At 41.8% G+C, this 23,504-nt stretch overlaps 2 protein-coding genes and 1 non-coding gene across 3 annotated transcripts; all 3 read left to right on the top strand.

Moving 5' to 3' along the window:
* Positions 1 to 5,817: 5,817 nt before the first annotated feature.
* MOS (MOS proto-oncogene, serine/threonine kinase) lies at positions 5,818 to 6,849 on the top strand. Its single transcript, XM_054985974.1, has one exon. The coding sequence runs from the start codon at positions 5,818 to 5,820 to the stop codon at positions 6,847 to 6,849; it is 1,032 nt and encodes a 343-aa protein (XP_054841949.1).
* An 8,826-nt stretch (positions 6,850 to 15,675) lies between these two features.
* On the top strand, positions 15,676 to 18,727 carry RPS20 (ribosomal protein S20). Its single transcript, XM_054985036.1, has 4 exons — positions 15,676 to 15,804; positions 16,787 to 16,886; positions 17,758 to 17,831; positions 18,503 to 18,727. Exons 1-4 carry the CDS (start codon positions 15,802 to 15,804, stop codon positions 18,683 to 18,685), a joined length of 360 nt encoding a protein of 119 aa, XP_054841011.1. The 5' UTR covers positions 15,676 to 15,801; the 3' UTR covers positions 18,686 to 18,727.
* LOC129334151 (small nucleolar RNA U54) lies at positions 17,625 to 17,693 on the top strand. Its single transcript, XR_008597488.1, has one exon. It is a non-coding gene; the product is annotated as a small nucleolar RNA U54 (small nucleolar RNA).
* Positions 18,728 to 23,504: the final 4,777 nt, after the last annotated feature.

Here is a 23,504-nt window from a genome sequence, read left to right as displayed (position 1 = left end):
GCACCAGAGGAGCCTGCCTCCTTCTGGCTAGCTGGCGGCCGTGCGGCGCCACTCGAACCCTCCTCCCGAAGAAGCACTGCCTGGTGGTGCCTCTTCATATGGTACCTCATCCCAGACGTGGAGAGATGCCACACATCTTTGCCACGGCTGACGCGCTGCCTACAATGCAGGCACAGGGCTGCTCGGGGATCCTCCGCTGTCTGGAAGTGCTTCCAGATTTCGGAGGAAAAGGGCAACCCACGCTTCCCAGGAGAAGCGCTTTCCGGATCACCCTGAGGCACCTCCTGTGAGGTGCTCTGGCCGGACACACCGTGTCCCACTCTCGGCCGGGCAGGTGGGGATGGACGAGGCTGAAGGGGCAGAGATGTGGGCTCTTCCACCACAGTCTCTGCCTCTTCCTCCCGCATCCTCTCCTCCTGCACAGCCGCGAGAGGCCTGCTGCTGGCCTCAGAGGAAACTGGGGTGGACCACCCCAGGGGGGGTCTCACGGGCAGTTCCTCCAACATCCTCTGGGTTCCTGGGGTGAGCGGGAGCGCAGGGAAAGTCATGTGCTCCGCGCCCATCCCAGGAGACACCACATGCTGCCCCTCCTCCAGCAGCTGGCTCGCAACCACTGGAGGAGGAGGAGCCTCAGCAGCAGGCCCCCGCCCAGTGCCAGCCCCTGCCTCACGCACCCGGGTTGGGGGTGGCCCTCCAGCAGCTGCCTCAGGAAAGAGAGTCTTGCGAACCCTCTTCCTGTCACCAGAAGCCAGGCTGGTGAACGGCAGCAGCGCAGGGGAGGGCCTCCTCCGCTCAGATGGGGGGGCTGCCGCAGCAGTCCCCCTCCCCCTCCCCTCCTCCCCTCTAGATTTCTCCCTAGCCTTTCCCCCGGGGCCCCTCTCTGCTTTCCTCTCTGACATACTTTCCCCTCCCAAATTCTACCCTAACTAATCAGAAAAGATTTGGAAAACAAAGGTCAACTTTGTTTTCAAGACCTAACTAACCTGCTCTAAATCTGTGCTTCTAGTGGCTCTGTGACTTGGAGATGAACAATCAAGTGCCTTTTTAAGCAACCCTATTTATGTCAGGGAACCTGAGCCTGCCAATCAGCTGAATTCCTCTGGAATTGAGCTGGCCCTAAACCCCAATAACAGAGGTGACTAAGCCTTAAACACTCACACACTAGTATGCCCGGGCCGGCCTGGCACCACCACGGGTGCCAGAGATGGGCAGTGGAACCCTAGTTATGGGGGCACTAATGGGAAGCCTATTGACAGCTATTACAAATTTTTTTATATATATATAGAATTCAAACCTAACACTCACTCACTAATGCTTTCCCTGCTGAGTCCCTATTTAGTTTTTTTAAAAAAACTAGGCTTGGTTTCCCTAATAATTATGTTGAGGGCAATTATCCACTGATCACCTACCAACTGGCCTACCTACCTAAGAGACACTATTTAGCGGGACCAATGTATCTGTGGTATGTCGGTGTGGGGTGTGGATGTGGTGTTTTGAAGATGAGCCTCCCCCCCTCCCAAGCTAGCAAGAACCCACCCCCAAGCCCACCCAAATGTGAACCCGGACTCGCTCACACTAACACCAGTCCTGCAGTCCAGCGATGTTCAGGCGGTCTTGCAGCTGGTCCTCCTCTCCTCCGCGATGCTGTCAAGAAAATTGGAAATGTTAACAGAGTCAACACCACACGCCGCACACGCAACCCCCAAAAGTCAAGGCCCCATTGCACAAGCCAAGTCAGCCCCCCCCTGAAAGGCTACGGCCAACCAGCAGCAAAACAAAACACATCCACCCAGCAGAGCTTCTGGCCTTTGCAGGCCAAAAGCTGGCACACTCATTTTTTAGTCCTGTGAAACAGTAGTTCAAGCCCACCCCACACTCAAACTTGACAAATGAAACATGAAAGAAAGCAGGCACTGCAATCAATGCTGGCCCCCCCTAACCCCCAAACAATATCCTCTTGCCCAACCAGAAAATGCCCCCCCCAGCCCAAGCCATAAAGACCGAGCCAAAGCATATGCTCGCAGGTAGGCACAGCAGCAGACATAAGCTCAAAAAACAAATTTTACAACAACCCTACCAGTCCACCACTGCAGATGTCCAGCAATGTTGATCCTCCACGCAGAGATCTGCAGGCCGATGTCCACCAAGTGCAGTCCAGTCCAGAAGAGGTCCACCAACGATAAACAACCTGAATGTGAAGCAAAACTGTGAGTGCCAGGCCAGCAACCAAAAAGGGTTACCTTAGCCAAAGCAGCATGCCTGTGTGTGGGCCGCAGACTGGCACAGTTGATCAGGATGGAGCCTGTTGGGAAGCCTTGGAAGCAGGGGGCCAGACACAGGAAAAAAGCCCACACCATTCCAGTTTGTGAAGCAAAACAGTGAGTGCCAGGCCAGCAACCAAAAAGGGTTACCTTAGCCAGAGCAACAGACCTGTGTGTGGGCCGCAGGCTGGCACAGTTGATCAGGACGGAGCCTGTTGGGAAGCCTTGGAAGCAGGGGGCCAGACACAGGAAAAAAGCCCACACCATTCCAGTTTGTGAAGCAAAACAGTGAGTGCCAGGCCAGCAACCAAAAAGGGTTACCTTAGCCAGAGCAACAGACCTGTGTGTGGGCCGCAGGCTGGCACAGTTGATCAGGACGGAGCCTGTTGGGAAGCCTTGGAAGCAGGGGGCCAGACACAGGAAAAAAGCCCACACCATTCCAGTTTGTGAAGCACAACTGTGAGTGCCAGGCCAGCAACCAAAAAGGGTTACCAAAGCCAGAGCAACAGACCTGTGTGTGGGCCGCAGGCTGGCACAGTTGATCAGGACGGAGCCTGTTGGGAAGCCTTGGAAGCAGGGGGCCAGACACAGGAAAAAAGCCCACACCATTCCAGTTTGTGAAGCAAAACAGTGAGTGCCAGGCCAGCAACCAAAAAGGGTTACCTTAGCCAGAGCAACAGACCTGTGTGTGGGCCGCAGGCTGGCACAGTTGATCAGGACGGAGCCTGTTGGGAAGCCTTGGAAGCAGGGGGCCAGACACAGGAAAAGAGCCCACACCATTCCAGTTTGTGAAGCACAACTGTGAGTGCCAGGCCAGCAACCAAAAAGGGTTACCAAAGCCAGAGCAACAGACCTGTGTGTGGGCTGCAGGCTGGCACAGTTGATCAAGACGGAGCCTGTTGGGAAGCCTTGGAAGCAGGGGGCCAGACACAGGAAAAAAGCCCACACCATTCCAGTTTGTGAAGCAAAACAGTGAGTGCCAGGCCAGCAACCAAAAAGGGTTACCAAAGCCAGAGCAACAGACCTGTGTGTGGGCCGCAGGCTGGCACAGTTGTTCAGGACGGAGCCTGTTGGGAATCCTTGCAAGCAGGGGGCCAGACACAGGAAAAAAGCCCACACCATTCCAGTTTGTGAAGCAAAACAGTGAGTGCCAGGCCAGCAACCAAAAAGGGTTACCAAAGCCAGAGCAACAGACCTGTGTGTGGGCCGCAGGCTGGCACAGTTGATCAGGACGGAGCCTGTTGGGAATCCTTGCAAGCAGGGGACCAGACACAGAAAAACAAGCCACACCATTCCAGATTGTGAAGCATAACTGTGAGAGCCAGCCAGAAGAAAGGCACCAAAGACACCCAGCAGAGCTTCTGGCTTGTGTAGGCCCAAAGCTGGCACACTCTTGTTTTAATCTTAAAACAGTAGATCAAGCTTAAAGAAGGCAAGCACAACAACCAATGCTGAACCCCCCCCCCCACCATCAAACATTGTCTGCCCAACCTGTCCCCCAGGCCATGCCAAGAATAAACTGCAACACCTTTTTGCAGAGGCAGGCCACAGCAGCACATTGCCCAGCATCAAAAAAATATTCAAAAATTTTAAAAAGGCCTACCAGGTGTCCTCTCAGGATGTCCAGCAGCACAGTTGATCCTCCAGGCAGATGTCCTCCAGGCTCCAGGTGCAGTGCAGTCTCTTTTCTTCTCCTCTCTCGGTCAGCAGCAGCAGCAACAGAGGTGCTCCAGACAGTCTAGCTCCAAATTTAAACCCCCTGCTGCAGCCTCAGCCAAAGATTTAAATCTATTGGCTGGCATGAAAATACAGCAGAGGGATTGGTGACTCCTAAAGTCCCCCCTCCCCTGCCTTTCCCCACCCACACTCCAAGAGCCACCCTCCTCCTGCTCCCCCTCCCCTACCTGTTGGTTTTGGCGGGAATCTCTGCTGCTTTGCAAATGCAAAGTGCAATGCTTGCACCTTGCATTTGCAAGGCAAAGCAGGATTCCCTATCCTCCTTTGCAAGAGGGGTGGGGGGTGACAGAAGGAGTGAGTGATTCACTCCTTCTCCCCCCCTCCCCTCTTCTAAGAGCCTGCAGGAAGCCTTTGCTTCCAGCAGGATTTTGCTAGCCGCTTGCTAAGGCAAACGGCTAGCAAAATCAAAATGGCGATTCTCGAATGCCGAAAGAATGCCGAAAGAATCCCGAAACGTTTCGGCTTTTTCTTTCGGCTATCCCGAAACGTTTCGGCATTCCCCGAAACGTTTCGGGATAGCAGAAGAATGCCAAAACACTTTTGTTTCGGCATTCTTTCGGCATTCTGAATGCCGAAACGCACATCCCTACTGGCAACCATATCTTGGCAAAGTCTATCTGCAAAGAAGCACAATGCATGTGACAAAAAGTATCTGTAAGGCATTCCATGAAGTATCGCTGTACAACAATTGCAAAACTGGGTTGCGTTATACTCAGGGCTTTTTTTCTGGGAAAAGAGGTAGTGGAACTCAGTGGGCTGCCCTTGGAGAAAATAGTTACATGGCTGGTGGCCCCGCCCCCTGAGCTCCAGACCGTGGAGAGTTTAGATTGCAGCGCAGAGGGCAATCTCAACTGCCCTCTGTCTGGAGATCAGGGGGCGGGGCCACCAGCCATTTTCAAGAGGTTCCGGAACTCCGTTCCAACGCGTTCCTGCTGAAAAAAAGCCCTGGTTATACTGATAGTTTTCTTTGTTGGTTTGAAGAATAGTTTTTTTTAAATCTTTGTCTACTTTTATTACATAAAGCAAATAATAACCTTTATTATTTAAGACAATGTATCTGTATAGGCTCTCCACTATTTTTCTGGCAGAGCTCTTGCGTTGCTGCAAAACAGGCAGAAATTCATCAGGTTCATAGCACAGAGATACAGAGCTGAAGAAGGCTGTGGCTACTAAATATCTGTCTGCCCTACAGTTCTTGAAGATGAGGAGAGAGAAAAACAGTGCCTGAAATGACAACCCTGTGTCTCTCAGGCCTATTTACTTGGTGATTTTTCATGCAAGTAAAAACCAATACTAACCCTCCTGAACAGCAAGATTTGAGTCTACTAGCACCTTAAAGACTAACTAGATTGCCAGGGTATGAGCTTTCAAGAGTCAAAGCTCCCTTCGTCAAGCAGAGCATCTGTTGAAAGCTCATACCCAGGAATTCTAGTTGGTCTTTAAGGTGCTACTGGACCTAAATCTTGCTCTTCTAGGGCAGACCAACATGGCTACATACCTAAAACAATCCTCTGGAAGATATTGCTATGTAATGTTCATGCATGTAAGACTATTATTTTACACATACTTGTTTAAGTCCCATAAGTCCCACTGAATTCAGTGATACTTACTTTTGAGTATTAGGCCAGTGTTCTAAGTCTTTTTAGGATTGAGGCTGTATTTTGATTTTCCTATATAGGCCCAGATAAGTAAATCACTATTAAAGTTGCTATCATCTGAAAACAGATGAAGATATTAATGTGAAAGGGTGGAGTTAAAGCTTCCATAGTAACTGCTTAATAATTTTCTATTTACTTAATCCTAACTTTATATTTAGATAATGCCATCTCCTCTTCCTCTTAGTCGTGTCCTGCACTTGGAATTTTCTACACCTGTGAATGTGCGACCCTGTAGCAGTCCCTTGGTGTTGCCTCCCAAAAGTGGAAAGCTCTTGGTAGGGGAAAGTTCTCCCAAGCTGCGTCGGCTGCCCCCTCGCTTGGCTTGGTGTTCTATAGATTGGGATCATTTGTGTCTGCTGCATTGCCTAGGCTCTGGTGGCTTTGGTCTGGTCTACAAGGCTACTTATCGTGGAACTACAGTGGCTGTAAAGCAGGTGAAGAAATGCAGTAAGAACAGTTTAGCATCAAGGCAGAGCTTCTGGGCAGAACTAAATGTGGCATATCTTGATCATCAAAATGTGGTGCGTGTAGTAGCTGCTAGTACAAGCTCCCCTGCTGGCCAGGACAATTTGGGGACCATAATAATGGAATATGTAGGTAACAGCACTCTGCATCATGCTATCTATGGGACTGACTGGATAACAGCCAAAAGAAAGGATGATGGGCTTGGATATGGCCGAGAGTCTTTAAGCATGGGTGAGTGTCTGAGCTACTCCTGTGACATTGTGGCAGGCTTAGTTTTTCTCCATTCACAGTTCATTGTGCACCTGGATTTAAAACCTGCCAACATATTCATCACTGAACAAAATATTTGCAAGATTGGAGACTTTGGATGTTCTCAAAAGCTAGAGGATGTTGCCTCCTCAGGCCTTCAGCTTTATCACCAAGGGGGGACATACACGCATCGAGCTCCTGAACTCCTTAAAGGGGAAAAAGTCACCCCTAAAGCAGATATTTACTCTTTTGCCATCACTCTCTGGCAAATGCTTACACAAGAAGAGCCTTATCAGGGTGAGCGCCAGTACATACTCTACTCTGTGGTGGCTTATAACCTTCGCCCCTCTCTGTCTGCGGCTGTGTTTAGAAATTCAACTACCGGACAAAAGCTTGAGACTATAATTAGAAACTGTTGGAAAGCTGATGTAGCAGAACGTCCTAGTGCAGATCATCTTCACAATCTTCTTTCTTTATGATTAATAGTGTAAAACTCTTAATCTTGTCTTAAATTTCTCTGTAATTTTATTAGTGTTAATACTTGATAAACTAGTGTGTGTTACTGCTGTGGTCCCAGTCAGCACACAAGGGAAGCTTCAAAAAAAGATGTTACTAGTGATCTAATATTCTATAAATAAAGTTTTTTTTCCAGAAAATTAGAAATATTTTTGATTATGTTGTGCTAAGGATAATGTTAATTGGTGCTAAAGCTACATTAGTAAGGAAGTTTTCCTGGGAGTAAACCCAATTGAATAGCATGGAACTTACTTCTAAGTAGACCTGCTTAAGATTGTTCCTGAAGTATAGTAGTATACAGGACTTTTAAAAAAAATCTTGGTGTGTTTATTTAAAGAAGCCTTCTCTTTCTCAATGCTGATTCTCCTCAAACTTCTTGAAATGTGGGCTGTAATACTATGCAGTTTAGCTGGGAGTAAGCTCTATTGATTGCAGAGGAGATTAAACCTTTGTTATAAGTAGAGTCTACACGTTGAACTGAAAAGAATTGTGTGCAATGGAATTGTCATGCTGCTTATCCTGAGCAAATGTATCAGTGACAAGTAACTGGAAGTATATTTTTTTGTTGAAGATGACATTGGTGGACTTTTGTAAGTGAATCGTGCTAGAAATAATTTCAACTTATATTCTAAATGTTCTGGTGAACATCTTGGCTTCAAGATGAGGAACAGGTATTGGAAACACTGTGCTCATCATACACAAATGTTTGCAAACTAGCAAGAAATATATTTATACCTATTTTAAAAATTACACTACTAATTGGTTATTTTGTCTGCCTCCAGCACATTTGCCCCATCTAGTTGCTCTTCACAATGTGATGATACACTTTACAAAGTGTATCATCCTTACAAGCAATTTGGATTTTGGGAGGAAAACATAGTGTGATCAGAGTTAACAAAGTTTAAGTTGTATTTAATAAACATCTTTAAAGTACTGTATGTTAATTTTGTGTCAGTTAAACCAATGCTTTAACTAAAATAATGAAGTGTGAAATATTCAAATTTAAAGCTTAATGTGGAAATTATAGTATTTGAATAATGCTTGAAAATATTTCAAGACAGTATACATTTTATATTGCTTATAGTTAAAAAAATAAACCAAAGGTGCTGAAAATTACTGAGATACTAATTTTAGCATACCCTAAGAACCCAGCATGATATGCCATGGATGTGTTTGTCTATTTGTCTAGTAGCAGTACACTTCTACTGTCCCATGGCATCAGCTGAGCATCTCAGATTCATTGTCCATGGTATCTCTGATACTACCTGTTATTCCGTATCAGATAAGTAATTATAATAGCCCTTCAACTACAAAGACCTATAAATAAGGATTTTGCTGTGCAGCTTGAAACAAAGCCAATGCTAACCAGTGCTGTTTCCACACACTTTTAAAGGGACGGCCCACTCCCCGAATGCTGGCAGCTTTCCCCCAGGAATCCACACAGCTCCATTTGCAAAACTGCTGCGAGTCATTTGGCTTCCATGTTTTCAGCACCTTTTTTGGGAGCGCTGAAAGTGCACTCCCAGAAAAGGTGCCAAAAACATGGAAGACAAACAGCCCACGGTCATTTTGCAAACAGAGCATGTGGACTTCTGGGGGAAAGCCATCAGTATTCAGTGAGTGGGCCTTCCCTTTATGAGCATGTGAAAATAGCCCAGGTGCATTAATAATTTCATTTTTAAAAATCTGAATGGCAGGATACAAGCCATTATTCATTAGATCATCCTGTATTAATGAGCTCTAGTAAGTAATTTAGACTCCTTTCCCATCTGCTAACTTCATGTGAATTGGGAGACGTGCTGTATCTGGAAAGTGTGATGGATCAATTCAAGACTGTATCCTATGCACCTTTAGTCAGTTCCTAAATCCTACTAAATTTAGTAACTAAATTCTGACTAGGTATGAATAAAATCCAGCTATTAGATTATAATACAACCCTTCAAACCAAACATTTTTTCTTTACTTCTAATATGTTGTTGTTTGTATGGTGACTGCTAAACTTTATTCTTCCCACTTCTAAGGGCTAAAAATAAGATTAGAAATACATTCGTCTGACCCTTAACCTATTTAACTTATTTTTGCTGACTAGAACTTGTATTAATATAACCTACAATGTAAATATTTTTGGACAGTGAGAACATGAAAAACATTAACTTATAATACTTATGTTGCAGAAGCGTTTGGACATAGATTCATAGTTATATGCTGTTTCGGTGTAAAATCTGACATGTCTCCTGGGTAGTGAAACAGGAGACATAAAGATGGTAATAGTTTGCTAGATGGATCATAATATGTGATGACATTCTCATTATTCTGTTAGGATGTGCCTTCAGATGGCCTGAAAATGCAAGACATAGTTTGTTTTAGTTTAATATGATTTCTTTATAAATAGTGGCATTAGTGGCATGTAGTTGACATCTTATTTATTAGAGAAAATTCTTTAAGGATATTAGAGACAGCTCCTCCCCCTCCCAACATTTTTGTCACAGTTCAGAGAGCTCTTTTGATGTAGGTTCTTTGCATTCACAAAAGTACTGTCTACACACACACCCCTGAAATTACTTTTAAATGCTTCCTTCGTATTTCAATAAACTCTGATATACGCTGTGCTGCTAGTTTCTGTACTGTGGCTGGAGTCATATTTTATTATGATTGTTTGCAGAATGAAATAGAAGTCCAATGGCACTTTAAAGACTAACAACATTTGTTTCAGCATGAGTCAGGAGTCACTTCTTCAGATGTATTAAAAGGAAATTGTTTAGGGAATTCTTAAGTGAATTCTTATTCTAATAGTTTGCAGAATGGACTGAGAAACAGATGGGATCACAGCACCTGTACTTTAAGAAAAGCTTAGAATTAAGTTTTGCCAAGATACTGTGTTTTATTGTACCAGTAAGCTTATTTAGCACTTCGGCTGAACCTACATAATCACTAATAGGCTGCTTATTCTTTCCTGTTTTCCCCTCCGTCACCTCATCCTTTTTGTTTCTTGCCTCCATCTTCAGTTTTACTTTTTTAATTAAAAGTTTTATATAATTAAAAACAAACATATATAAAACAAATAAAAACAAAAACCACAAATCAACATACAAAAACATACATAATACAGGAAAAGAAAACAACAAAAACAATCTTAACTAAAAAGTGTTTGATTTTATCCAAAACAAATGTTCATATCATGTCAAATCTACACTTTAACAGCTCTTTTTTTTCTAATGTCAAAATCCCTTAATCCAGAAATCATCAAATCATTGTTATCTATTTCATATAAATAGTCTATGAAGGTTTCCATTGATCAACAAACAAACTTATTTAACTTTTTTCTAATCAGTAAAGTAAGCTTTGCCATCTCAACCAGTTCCATCATCTTTGTCAACCAATCCTCCATTGTAAGCAAAGTCAAATTCTTCCAATTTTGAGCATATAATAGTCTCACTTCTGCAATCATATATAAAAAGAGAGCGCTGGTGCTTTTTTCCAACTGAAAGTCCATCATTCCCAATAAAAATATCTCAGGTTTCAATTGCACTTTAATCTTTCAAATCTTCTCTATCAATAACTGTATTTGTTTCCAAAAGGTTTTTGCTAACTTACAAGACTACCACATATGAAAGAACGATCCTTCATGTTGAGAACATTTCCAGCATTTGATGTACTCTTATATATTCTAGCCAATTTCTCAGGAGTCATATACCATTGATACATCATTTAATAAAAATTTTCCTTAAGACTAGAACTTAATGTAAATTTCAATCCTTTTATCCACAAAACTTTCCTTTTTTAACTATTTCTGCTCCTCCTCCTTCCCTCTCTGTTCCACCTACCTTCTATATATTTTAGACTGTCTCCTGCCCCTCCCTCATACAGACAATTAGAGGCTTGGAATCCTCAGCAATGTTGGTTGTGGGCCGCACAACTGTAGACTCACAGGATCTCAGTGGCACATTTTTCTTGAAAAAGCAAAATTTGCTTCTATGATTGTTTTAAACTTTCAACGTATTATGTTTATGTTTATATTCCATATTTTTTATGCAGACCTAGCTTACCTCCTGGTCCATGGTGTGAAATTACCGATTCATACTCTATGACCCAGTTCAGCATTAGATACAATGATTCTCATATGCACTTGTGTCTTGAAAGTTTAAAGTGAATATTTTGGGATATTCTTATGCTGTACTGTACGATTTCCAAAGTACTATTCTGTTCATGAAAGTATTTGGGTGTATCATTCTCTCGAATGATGTCTGTTCTTCATATCCATACCCAGAGTTCAAAATACATAAATAAAAGCAAATACTACAAAATGTTGATACTTGATGGCATGTAACTTCTTATCCCTTAAGACAGTACCCCAATCTTGCTGAGCCTGTGGTTGGGGATTTTTGATAATGGTTAATGGTGCTGCTATATAAGGTACCCCATGGGACGGAGGGGAGGTTCCATCAACCACAAAACAGCTATTATGGGAATTGGGGCTAATCACAAGCCAAATATCACCCTATGATGGACACAGCTGTTTGTATCTTCAGGCTATAACCAGTTGCAAATGTGATGACTCCTGAGCTCCTCTAAAGCACTTTCTGCTCCAGCAAGGTGGAAGAAAGCCAGGATTGGCTCTTTGGTTTGGGGAAGAAAGAAATCAGAATAGGAAAAAATGGTGGGTGCCATGTTGGAAAACTCTGCCTTATTTACTTCATTTGCACTCACAACAATCCTGTGAGGTAGGTTAGACAGGGTTAGCACTTCTAAATGTACAAAACAACAGATACTTGGATTCATCAAAATATAAATAGAAGTCCATTTATAGAACTTACAGATCAAAAAAAGAAGCACCCCTCCGATAAAGACAAGGCAAAGATAAAGAGTGGAGAACCGCCAACCCAGAGGGGGAAAATGCAATAAATACAGAAAATATTTTTGTATCTTATATCTATTAAAATGCAATAGTGATAAGGTGCTTTACAGTTAATGTAGATACAATAAATACAATTAATAAATACTGTCAATAAATTACAAAGTCCAAATCACAAGCCAAAATGTGTAAAAACAGGCCAAAAGTCCCAAGTAACTCATATAATCAAGTTGTTTTTTCTATTTTTATTTTTGCAGTTGTACAGTAAAGCAATATTACATCCGGAATTACAGGTAAGGAAAAGCTGTCTAGTGCTAATAGTTCCCTATGTGGTGTCCTCCCTAGACTGAAGGTGGAGGAACCGTGCAGGGAAAGAATCCACAAGATCCTGTGCCTGGAATTTCCAGAGAGAAAAGACCAGCTCTCACAAGTAGTTTCTCAAATGCTGTTCTTTTGGAGAAGCTTGTTTCAAGGGAAACTTCACCAGGGGTCATGCCACTGTCTAACAGAAAGGCAAATAAAATCCCAATAAAGCATTTATTTTATGAACAAATGGCAATGCCTCTAATTACATTCTATGTATCTGCATTATATAGTAATTATACTGTATACTGTAATTCTGTGAAGTATACACTGTCTCTTTAACCTCGCTATAAGTGATTTTGTGCTACTGTTGCTTTAAGTACCTGTTTATTCTGTATTGAGGTGGTCAGTTTTGCACACGGCTGTTACTTTGCAGTGTGCTTTATGCGGACACATAAGAGAGTTCATGTTTCTGCATGGGTGTTTTAATATGACTTTTTTTCTCCAATGACCAGCCATTTGTTTGTAAAATGAATGCTTTATTGTGATTTTATTTGCATTTCTGTTGTACGGTGGCATTCTCAGTGGCACAACCCCTGATGAAGTTTCCCTTGAAAAAAGTTGAAATTTAACTAGTTCCTTGTCGGGTCATCAGGATCTCTTTTCTGCAGTGCTTCTCCACCTAACAAAAGGAAACCAAAGAACAGCATTTGAGAAACTACTTGTGAGTGCAGGTCTTTTCTCTCTGGAAATGCCAGGCACAGGGTCTTGTAGATTCTTTCCCTGCAGTGTTCCTCCACCTTCAGTCTAAGGAGGACACCACATGGGCAACTATTAGCACTAGATGGCTTTTTCTTACCTGTGATTCCGGATGTAATATTGCTTTACAGTACACCTGCAAAAATAAAAATAGAAAAAAACAACATGAGTATATGAGTTGCTTGGGATTTTTCGGCTGTTTTTACACTTTTGGGCTTGTGATTTGGACTTTGACTGTAATTTATTGAATGCATTTATTAATTGTATTTATTGTATCTATATTACCTGTAAGCACCTTATCACTATTGCACTTTAATAGATGTATTAGATATAAAAATATTTTTCTATGTTTATTGTATTTTCCTCTTGGTTGGTGGTTCTCCACTCTTTATCTTTGCCATTTATAGAACCTGGCTTTCCTATTCTATTGTAGCTGCATGCCATCATAAAAGTTACTCTTGAGGCTGGGGAGGCGAGAGCTGGTGTGACCTGCTGGCCCAGCAACATGCAACACCCAGGCTGCACTCTTTCGGGACCTATGCCAGGTTCTGGAGACTGGCGAAGCAGGAGCCACAGTGGGCGGCCAATCTTTATCAGAATAGCCATGGGCTTGCTGCAATCCCTCAAGATTTCCTGCCAGAGGCCCACCTGTGAAAAGAATCGCAGCAGCACGTGGGCCATTCTGGGGGGTCCTCATTTTTCAGAGCAGGTCAGACCTGTAGCATCTCCTGCTCCCTGCAGCAGCAAGTGGAGAAGGTACAGGCATCCTGGGGATTGGTGGGTCCCAGGGAAGAGGGTAGGGGCAAGGCTTAAAAGGGGCTCCTCCCCATGAGGCCGGGGAGGAGAGCTGGCATGACCTGGCAAGCAGGCTGTCATGACACAGTGTGTTGGCAGAGGAACCAGGTTGCACAACACCCTCCTCTACCCAGTGTCAAGGCTTAGGGAGGAGTCCCAGTATACGGTAGGACGGCAGAGGGACAAACCAGTGGAACAGGCAGTACGGCGGCTCACAAAACTTTTTAATGATGTTTAAAGTTTATGGTGTCAATACTGTATCATATTAAGGTACACAGTTCATTAAGGTAATGAGTCTCATTCAGACCTGATAGATGTAGATGTCAGAAATGTCTGATAGATTTAGCTGTCGAAAGTTGCTGCAGAGAAACAATCTCTGTGCAACCTGTGGCTTAGGGAGTAGCTACATGATACACTCCACACGTGACAGGTCATGATTGCATGACTGGACTTGCAGACAGATGTACATGGGGGAACTCACCTTGACAAGTGCTTGTTTGCTTGGAGCAATGAGATTCATTTTTGCTAAAGGCCTTCAGAAAAGGTTGTAAGATGGAACTTTTTAAAAAAACATTTGGAGACTCATGTGGGAAAGCAATGTGTTAATGCCAAGCTGTGTTTGTAACTTATTTACAGGCTTTGTTTGTTTTTTTAAGTATTAAACTGTATGTTGCTACCCAGTTTTCTGAGAGGCAGATTTACGAATCTTGTAAATAAGTATCTTTATGGTTTAACACCAACATATCTGAAGGACCACCACCTACTTGCTTGCAAACCTACATCAACCACTGTGGTAATCATTGAAGGCCCTGTTTCAGGTGTCCCTACTTTCTGAGATTAAACTGGTGGTATCCCAGGAGAGGGCCCTTTTCAGTTGTGGCACCAAAATGCCAACACCCTTTCCCCAGGGAGATTCATCTGTTCTTTTCTGTTGCCATCTTCCAGCGTCAGATGAAGACTTTTTGGTTTGGTGTCCCTGTGATCCCTCCATCATACACACAATTTTAATTGTTGTTTTATGTTTTCTTATGTTTTCAAAGCTCTAGTTATAAGTTTTAATGATGTGTTTTGGTTGATTTTAATGGTTTTATAATGGGATTTTAGTATCTGTGTTTTAGTTTGGTAGCAGACAAGGTGACCCTAAGAGGGGCAAGACTCTAATCTGGAGTCGGGTTTGATTCCCCACTCTTCTGCTTGAAGCCAGCAGAAGTCAGTCACAGCTCTCCCAGAGCTCTCTCAGCCTCACCTACCTCACAGAGTGATAACACAATTTGTAAGGATAATAATACAATTTGTAAACTGCTCTGAGTGGGTGTTAAGTTGTCCTGAAGGGCAGTATTATTATTATTGTGAGGAAAGGCAGGATACAATTTTTATTAAATAAAATCTGTGGATACTTTTATACAGCCAGTCATATTTAGAACGTAATAAAAAAATAATTATAAGATGTAATGCTTCTATCAGTGTACTGCCTGCATCCCTACTATTGTTACACACAAAACCCTGGGCACATATCAAATGCCGTAACGGTCTTGTAGAATAACTGCATTAACACCAATGGTCCCCTCCCCCATACACTGGCTGAAATGTGAACTGTATGCTTTATTCATAGTTCATGGGCTTACGTATGGTATATTTGCTTTATGTACACCAACAGTTTGAAGAATATACACGTGAAAACCTTTCAGTACTAGATTAGAATATAAACCTCATCTCATATGTTTATTCAGCAGTACGTCTCGCTGCGTCTAAAGGAACAATTCCCAAATAAGTATGCATAGGAGTGTAACCTACGTACTCTCTAGTGAGTCCTACTGTACTCGGCTAAAATTCCGAATGAACCTGATCGGGTCCGTCACTTTCTTCACTACCTCCACGCGTGGAAGAGTGGTAAACCCAGCGCGAGGAGGCGCAGTTTCTTTGATGGGAAGCCAGGCCACAGAGGCAGCCAGCAGCCTCCTACCCCTCCCCGCAATTATTTCCCGCTCTGTGGTAGTCAAGCAATTCCCGGCCTCCCTCCCAATCAGTTCCGGGGTGAAGAGGAAAGAGGCGGGTGTTTGGTGGCGGGCCTATATAAGCCGCGGCTTCGCCTGTTTTTCTTTCTTTGGTGTCCGGGTGTTGGTGCTGTTTCCTGACTCACCGCTGTTCCTTGGGCCTCATTTGTTCCGGCCAGGAATAAGTCGGTCAGGAAGGCTTCAGAGCGGCCATGGTGAGAGGGGTAGGGAGGGGAGGTGGGTGGCGGAAACCCCGTTTAACGGCTCTAGCGCGCGCCTGCTCTCCCCTTCCCCTGCAGCACCTCGCGCCGCCCGCGAGAACAAGCAGCGTTCTTTCTCGCACGCGGTCTCCTCGGCGTGGATGGGGAGGGAGTGATGGCTGGGCCGGCCCAGCCAGTGGCCTCGGTCGCAGTTGCCCTTTCTTTGTAGTGTTTTTAATGTTCCTTGGGCAACTACCGGCTGGGTTAGAGTACGGTAACTGTATCTCTAAGGGTTGCAAAACTTACCTGTGTGTTTGAACGAAATGGAATTCCGGGACGATTAAGCGCGCGTTGGGCCGGGCTGCTCGGGGGTTGGCAAACGTGGCGCCCAGATTTGGATCGCGCGGATTAGTTAAAATAGGACACAGAGAAAGTTTTATTTGCGGCAGAAATATTTACGACTTACTCTGAAAAAATAACCGGTCTTCCTGGAATGCTCTGGTTTCAGTAAGTTTAGGAGTAAAAGAATGATCTATGCATGAGATCCTTTAGATTTGTAAAAAACTTAAAATGCTAAACAACACCCCCCCCCGAAAGTGGGCCGTTTTCACAGTTTGGGGTAAAACTGAAAAAGTAGAGCTCAGTTACCATTAAAAAAACTATGCCTGTGTTTATGTTCTAGAGCCCTGCCAACCGTCTGATTTGTAAGGTGGATTATTTTATTATTAGTGTTGTATATTCCCCTGACCCCTGGCAACAAAAATTACCTTGTTGCTATAAAGGTTGAACTAAAAGACAGGAAATGAATAGCTCTTTCCTCTCAACTACTTGCAGCATTCTGGCTAAGGGGGAAAACCCTTCAGCTGTTGCTTGCTTTGAGCATCCAAAGATAGCTCCAAATTTTCCACATTGGTAGCTGTGTTAAATGTTTGCCTTATACAGGGCTCTGACAGACATTTGGCTTGCAGGCTCATCTTTGTAAATGGTTCTGTTGCAGGCATTTAAAGACACTGGCAAAGCACCTGTAGAACAAGAAGTAGCAATTCACCGAATCAGAATTACCTTGACAAGTCGCAATGTGAAGTCACTTGAGAAAGGTAAGTAAGTCTAGAAACCAGCTGTTGATTAAAGTCCAGCTAGGTCAACGTCATAAGAAGACGAGATTATCTGTAAAAGTCAAGTAACGCTAGGAAAAGATGAAGATCAAAAGAAGATGGGTTAACTCAATAAAAGAAGCCATATCCTCCAGTTTGCAGGATTTGAGCAAGTCTGTTAATGATAGGATGTTTTGGAGGTCTTTCATTCATAGTGTTACCCAGGGCTTGGGAAAAGAGGTGGTGGAACTCAGGACTGCGCAATGACGTCACTTTGGGTCAGCTGGAACAAGGGGGGAGTTTTTTAAAGTTTAACTTGCCCTTGGTGAAAATGGTCACATAGCCGGTGGCCCCGCCCACTGATCTCCAGACAGAGGGGAGTTTAGATTGCCCTCTACGCTGCTGCACAGAGGGCAATCTAAACTCCAGTCTGGAGATCAGGAAGCAGGGCCACCGGCCATGTGACCATCTTCAAGAGGTGCCAGAACTCTGTTGCACCGCGTTCCTGCTGAAAAAAAGCCCTGGTGTTACCATAGGTCAGAGGCGACGTGAGAGCACATAATCCTCATAGGTCAATCTCCACATTTGGGGAAAGGAAATAATTCATGGTCTGTATTCTAGGGTGACCATCTCCACAGTAATATTGCAGAATCAGGATAATATCTAGGAAAGGCATGCTAATTAAAAATTCTTTTTATGACATTGATAATTTTAAAATAAGTAATTTTACCAAGAAATGGTTGGCTGTGAGGAAAAAAAAATTGTTAACTGACTTTCTGTGATTATTTTATACGCTATTCTGAGCCAACTGTGGTTATTTAATGTTTATAGCAATTACCATTAAACTTTTTAAAAATGTATCATTGTTTTTTAGTTTGCGCAGATTTGATCAGAGGTGCAAAAGAGAAAAACCTAAAAGTGAAAGGACCTGTTCGCATGCCTACCAAGGTATATAATTGTGGATACTGGGAAATAATTCTGGAAACTGTACATTATAGTAATAATGTAATGGATTATAGTGATATCTCAAACTGGAAAGGGAGCAGGGTTGGTCTTGTTCAGGGTAACAGCTGTTTTTGTTAAAAAAAACAACAGACATTGGTATAGTTGTAGAAGCAATAGTCAGAAGAAATTTACAACCACCCCCTAAAAACATCTTTTTAAAACCCTTTTTGGAAGTGTTCAGGGCTGCCAAGTTAGGTTGAGGAGCTGCACCAAGGTGCCTCTGAGATTTGCACTGATGCATGCATATTCATCTCAAGGGACAAAGTTACTGGCAATGGAAACAAAGCGGAGTGATTGCTGTAAACAGTAAATCGTCTGCAACAGAAATACTAGCTGAGTCAATGTTGTTTGATTTCAGTGAGCTTAGACTGGGGTAACCATAGGGTTGCATTGCTAGTCACTCTCACCTAGCTCCTCGGCAAAAAGGTCAGAATTACCCAACATTGTATTACATTGTTTAGTGATCCAAACTTTGATGTTATTAGTGTCATGGATTAATCCTTAAGTTTCTTATGCATGCAAAATGTATGGAAACATTCATTTTATGTTGCACTTCACTTGCCGTATGGGTCATTTAATTCTTGAAATCTTTATTCTTTCTGTTCACATTTTAGACTCTGCGAATCACTACGAGGAAAACACCATGTGGTGAAGGTTCCAAGACTTGGGATCGTTTCCAAATGCGTATTCACAAACGTCTCATCGATTTGCACAGTCCTTCAGAGATTGTCAAGCAGATAACTTCCATCAGTATTGAGCCTGGTGTAGAAGTTGAAGTTACTATTGCTGATGCCTAAATGATTGTCAGCTGTTTCAATAAAAGTTGTTAAACACTTAAACTTTTTTCTTGCCTATAATTAGTATCTTGATTTTAATTATGAACAGCTAGAAAGTTAATAGAACACTTGTAAATAGGACTACATAAAAACCTCAGTGTGAATATTAAAATAATTCTGTGAATTATATGAATGGGGCAAACCAGGGTGGGTTTGATTTAAATCAAACTGTCAGTAAGGCTTGATTTAAATCATAGTTTTCTACATAAAGACTAATTCTTGCTGGTATAACTTTAATATGCAAGTAGATGAAGATTGTTTACAAACTGTCATCAGAATAGGCCAGTTCTTGATATACTTCTCAAAACAGTCCCCCACAGAGTTCCATCTAACATCTTGTGGGAGCGTTAGCTTGGTTCCACCCATCCTTTTCAGAGCTGCTGCAGCAAAATGATTGTTACGAAAGTATTTAGCAATTTCTTCATTTCTGGAACACTTAAGTCTTTGGCTAAGAGGTGCAGCAAATGAGCACTGCAACCATATGTTATTAGCTCTGTATTCCCTTCCTGCTCTTCTAAATTTCTTCTCATCTTGGATACATTTGCAGCATTGTCTTTAAGGTCTTTTTCTCAACTCTGTTCATGTTATAACATTTTTGCTGTGAAGAAGAGGCATGTGATCTCTGCTGAGCTGACACAAATTCAGTTTTGAGAATGCAAAACCAAGCATCTGTGATAATATCTTGTATGCGGAGAAACTGCTCAATCTTACAAAAACCTGGAAGAGCATGACATTGTGAATGGGTTAATGGAATTTATTTACCAAAAAAATTAAACATATACAGCCTTATTCTACATAATTAAAAACTAATCTTTATTTCATGATGGAATAACCTTTGGATGGTAATATATTTTCCTCAAAAAGCATTTTATTTAAAAAAATCCGATTTAAATAAAAAATATCTGATTGTTTTGATTTTTAAAAAAAAACCATTGATTTTTTTCCACCCTGGGGCAAACTAATGTAAATTGACTAGATAAAATTCTTCTTCCATAAAGTGATTCTACTGCTGTTGATCACTTATTTAATGAAAATTACCTGTCGAGTATTTTTGTATAATCTTGGAACAATGATGATCACCTAATCCAAGGAGCATTTAACTATATCATACAGTATTTCATTGCAGTTCTTATTTCCAGGGTTGCATTCCACATACCATGCAATTGTTAAAAAGAAAAAAAATGGTAGAATAGCTTTGTAAAATTACAGCTTGTTTACCCTATAAAAAGAATTACTGAACCAGTGAGTCTGGTATAAAATGAATTTGTATTGTCTATCAACTACAAAATATTTAAGACGAATAGTTAATGCCATAAAAGTTTCCCTTAAGAACTGCCTTTTCCATATGAACCTACCTGTCCTGCAGTCTGCAGACAGGCTGGGTCTGGGCTACTCTGGGGAAGGGCTTAAGCTTGGCTAGCTAGATAAGGGAACATAGATAGGAGCTGGAGCACTGTACTTGTACATTCAGCCTAAATAGGCTTGCTCAGCAGCTTTTGTTGGCAGGTGGTGAGGCTTCGGTCACTGGGCTTGTCGTGACATTACCCATTCACTTGTCCTATTTGGGTGGCCCTGCTGTTTGAGGCTAGATGGGTGGCAACCCGTGAAAGGCCTTGGTTGCAGCACCAAAAGTCTGGTACACCCTGCCTAGGGAGGTTATCTTCTACCAAAGGTGAAGACTTTTATTTCATTTGGCATACCTCCAATAACTTGTATTGACTCTCCTCCCAGGTTTTAGAGTCATGTTTGTGTTTTTATTGAAATATTTTTTTATATTTTAAATTCTATTTTAATGCTCAAATGTTTCATGTTTGCCACGTTTGGGACCCTATTTGGGTGGAAAAGCAGCATTAAAATATTTTAAATATTGTCATGCTTAAAATGTGGGGAAGAACTTGAAAAATATGCTGCTGTTGGTACTTGGAAGAAGATTAAGTACTTGAATGGCAGCAGGTAACTGAGAAACTAAATATAGGCTAAATATAGGAATTAGCTTTTTCTAGAAAAACCTTTGATCCCTTGAAGTTTATACAAGGAAGACAGGATAGTGAAAATGTTCTTTTAAATATGTATAGTCCACCTTTCACTGAGATCTGAGACAGATTACACTATGCTAGTCCATGTGATCAACTGCTGGAACATTCAATACAATACAATACGGTATGCATGGTGGAAATTTGAAAAGAAGCATACAGTTTAAATACAGGATATATATTGATGAAATGTTGCTGAAACAGTAATTTGATGTGACACATTAAACTGGAAACTACCCCTAATTTTATACCTACAGTGTATCCAGTAGTATGGTCTAAAGTCCTTGTCCCAAAGCAAGGGCTTGTTACCAAAGCAAGTTGCTTGTTACCAAAGCAACTCTGACCTATCTTAAAAATGACCAGGTACTATTACATACATCACTGAAATGTGTAACTAAACGCGTATCAGCTGTGAGGCCTTCCTCAGTGGTTTTTACTTGTTTTATACACACCATATATTACAGAATTTCTAACCAAACACTACAAAAAAGATGTAAATACAGAGTGGGTAGCTCCGACTTTCCCATTTAAGTAGACCAGAACTACCGCAAATGTTAAATGATAGTTTTTCAGTAGTCCAGATGCCTAAGATCTGTATTAACATCAGAGTAAATCATATCAAAAATGGTTTGTATAGCCACAAGGAATCCAGAGGCATAATCACTGACCATAATATCCTGATGAAAAAAAAAATCATGGTTACTTTACCACCTGAATCAGAATTGGCAATGTTTTTAAAGCACATTTTCAATTCTGATTAGGAGAGAACGAGAGTGAGAGCTGCAAACATGGCCCTGACTGCTACAACAAGACTGCAATGACTCAGCCTGTTAAATATTAAAAACAAAGCCAGAATTTCTTACTAACAGTATATTGGTTGAAAGTATGGTATTAATTGTGGTCTGTGAAACTGATAAATTCTTACATTACACAGGAACCTCTAGAGTCCAGTAGAATTCTAGGAGTATAATTATATTTCCTTCCTTTATAGCAAGATTGTAGAAAGTTCTGAATATTTGCTGAAGTAATTGCAGTAAGGGATAGTATAAACATCTAAAGAAGAGATAATCAAAATATATATATTTCCAGATTACAGTGTGCTTCAGGATCAACCAAATTTTTTTGCAAAGGTTTGTGGCAACCAGGTCAGTAGCCACAGTTTATGTAAGCTCTTTGTTGTTATTTGCTAGGAAGATGTCTAATTTCTGGTCACCAGCTGGCCACACTCTTTCAACCAGTGGTAGAAGAAATCTGCTTCCTCACTACAGCTACAGTATCTTAAATTATGTGAGATGTTATATTGCCCATATGTTACAGCAGAGGGCAGTAAATGCAATGGTAGCAATTTAACAGTGCAATCCTAAGCAGAGTTACACCAATTGAAGTCCACTGATTTCAATGGGCGTAGACTGGAGTAACTCTGTTTAGGATTGCACTGTAAGAGTCTCGTAGCACAAATCTAAACAGATTAATTATATAATATGCTATCCAATATCAAAACTTAATTTCATATCAGAGGCTGATATGAAACATTTTTGATTAAAGAATTGTCATACTGAACAAAGATACACAGCAGGGTGTATCACAGAGAGGAAGTGGGTGTATGTGTGTATAAAGTTTTGTTAAACTTGTTTGCATGAGCGATGGCTGCTTTGACTTCAAGCTTATTTTTCCTTATTTCCTGGGCCTGCAATTAGTATTGTGGAATTGACTGTCAACTTTAATGACTTTTGCCTGCTATGCACATGAGTACTATCTGATCCTATCCTCTTTATCCAGAAAGTAAGTTCTGAGAATATTATTTCCAGAAAGCGTAAGATGGCAGAAGTATATCACCATTTGTACTAAGATGCTGACATCAAAATATTTGCAAGCCCAAATAGCACCAAATCAGAATAGTGGTTTTACACAACAGTAAGGCATTAGATTTTATAGGCCTGCCTGTGGCCTGTGAACTGCTTGTCTGTTAGTGTTCTAACAGCACACTCCTAAGAACACTTTCTTGAGAGTAAACCTCATTGAATAGACCTGAGTAAGATTTTGAGTAGACATTCTTAGGATAATTGCTTCCTAAGTCATTTAGAGGGTGGGACTAGGAGTGGATTGATGGATATTAATAACTTACTTGACTGTTCCTTATTGGTCAATGGCCAGCCTATAAAACTTGGGGGTGTGGGGCATAGAGAGTATCAGAGATAAAATAGAGAGTGGGGTTTAGTAGTGCTTATAGACAAAGTAGGTAAGTAAACACAAAAGAAATGTAAAGTCAATTGTAAGATAAAGGAAACGTGTGCAAAAGCAAGAAAAAGTCTTATCTGTAAAACTAAGGAGTAGAACAAAGTTTGAATGAAAGTGTGGGAAAGAAGCCTGATTCTTTGTACATTTGCTAGCTGTACTGAGTAATTGCATGCAGGATTACAACCAGACATGCTGCTTTTATGAAGTGCTAGGTATATGTAAGCCTTTGGTAACCAAAAGGTGTAAGTGTGCCCAATCTGCATAAGACTGGGCTGTAAGAGCCATGAATATATGTAAGGAGTGCAAATACTGCAGTAAAGAAATATATTAAGGGGTTGAAAGTTGATGGGTATGTTAAGCACAACTGGAGTTTGATAGGCAAGAAATTTCAGAGTCAAAGTATTTTTTAAATTATTTGTTTCTGGAAGTGCCCAAGACCTTTAGGTAGATTACATTAAATTGGTGCATTATGTATTTAAAGAGACCCAAGTGGAAGGTACTCTGCACAA

This window comes from Eublepharis macularius, chromosome 7, assembly GCF_028583425.1.
Source record: "Eublepharis macularius isolate TG4126 chromosome 7, MPM_Emac_v1.0, whole genome shotgun sequence".
Lineage (NCBI taxonomy): Eukaryota > Metazoa > Chordata > Lepidosauria > Squamata > Eublepharidae > Eublepharis > Eublepharis macularius.
The sequence above is the reverse complement of the archived record's forward strand: the minus strand, read 5'-3'. Positions and strand labels throughout refer to the sequence as shown.

What these genes read in the sequence shown, in the direction of transcription:
- RPS20 (XM_054985036.1), top strand. An exon ending in TGTGAAGTCACTTGAGAAAG is followed by an intron (nt 16,887 to 17,757) that starts GTAAGTAAGTCT and finishes ATTGTTTTTTAG; the next exon opens with TTTGCGCAGATTTGATCAGA. An exon ending in CTGTTCGCATGCCTACCAAG is followed by an intron (nt 17,832 to 18,502) that starts GTATATAATTGT and finishes TTCACATTTTAG; the next exon opens with ACTCTGCGAATCACTACGAG.
- MOS (XM_054985974.1), top strand. Translation starts at nt 5,818, where the DNA reads ATGCCATCTCCTCTTCCTCTTAGTCGTGTCCTGCACTTGGAATTTTCT.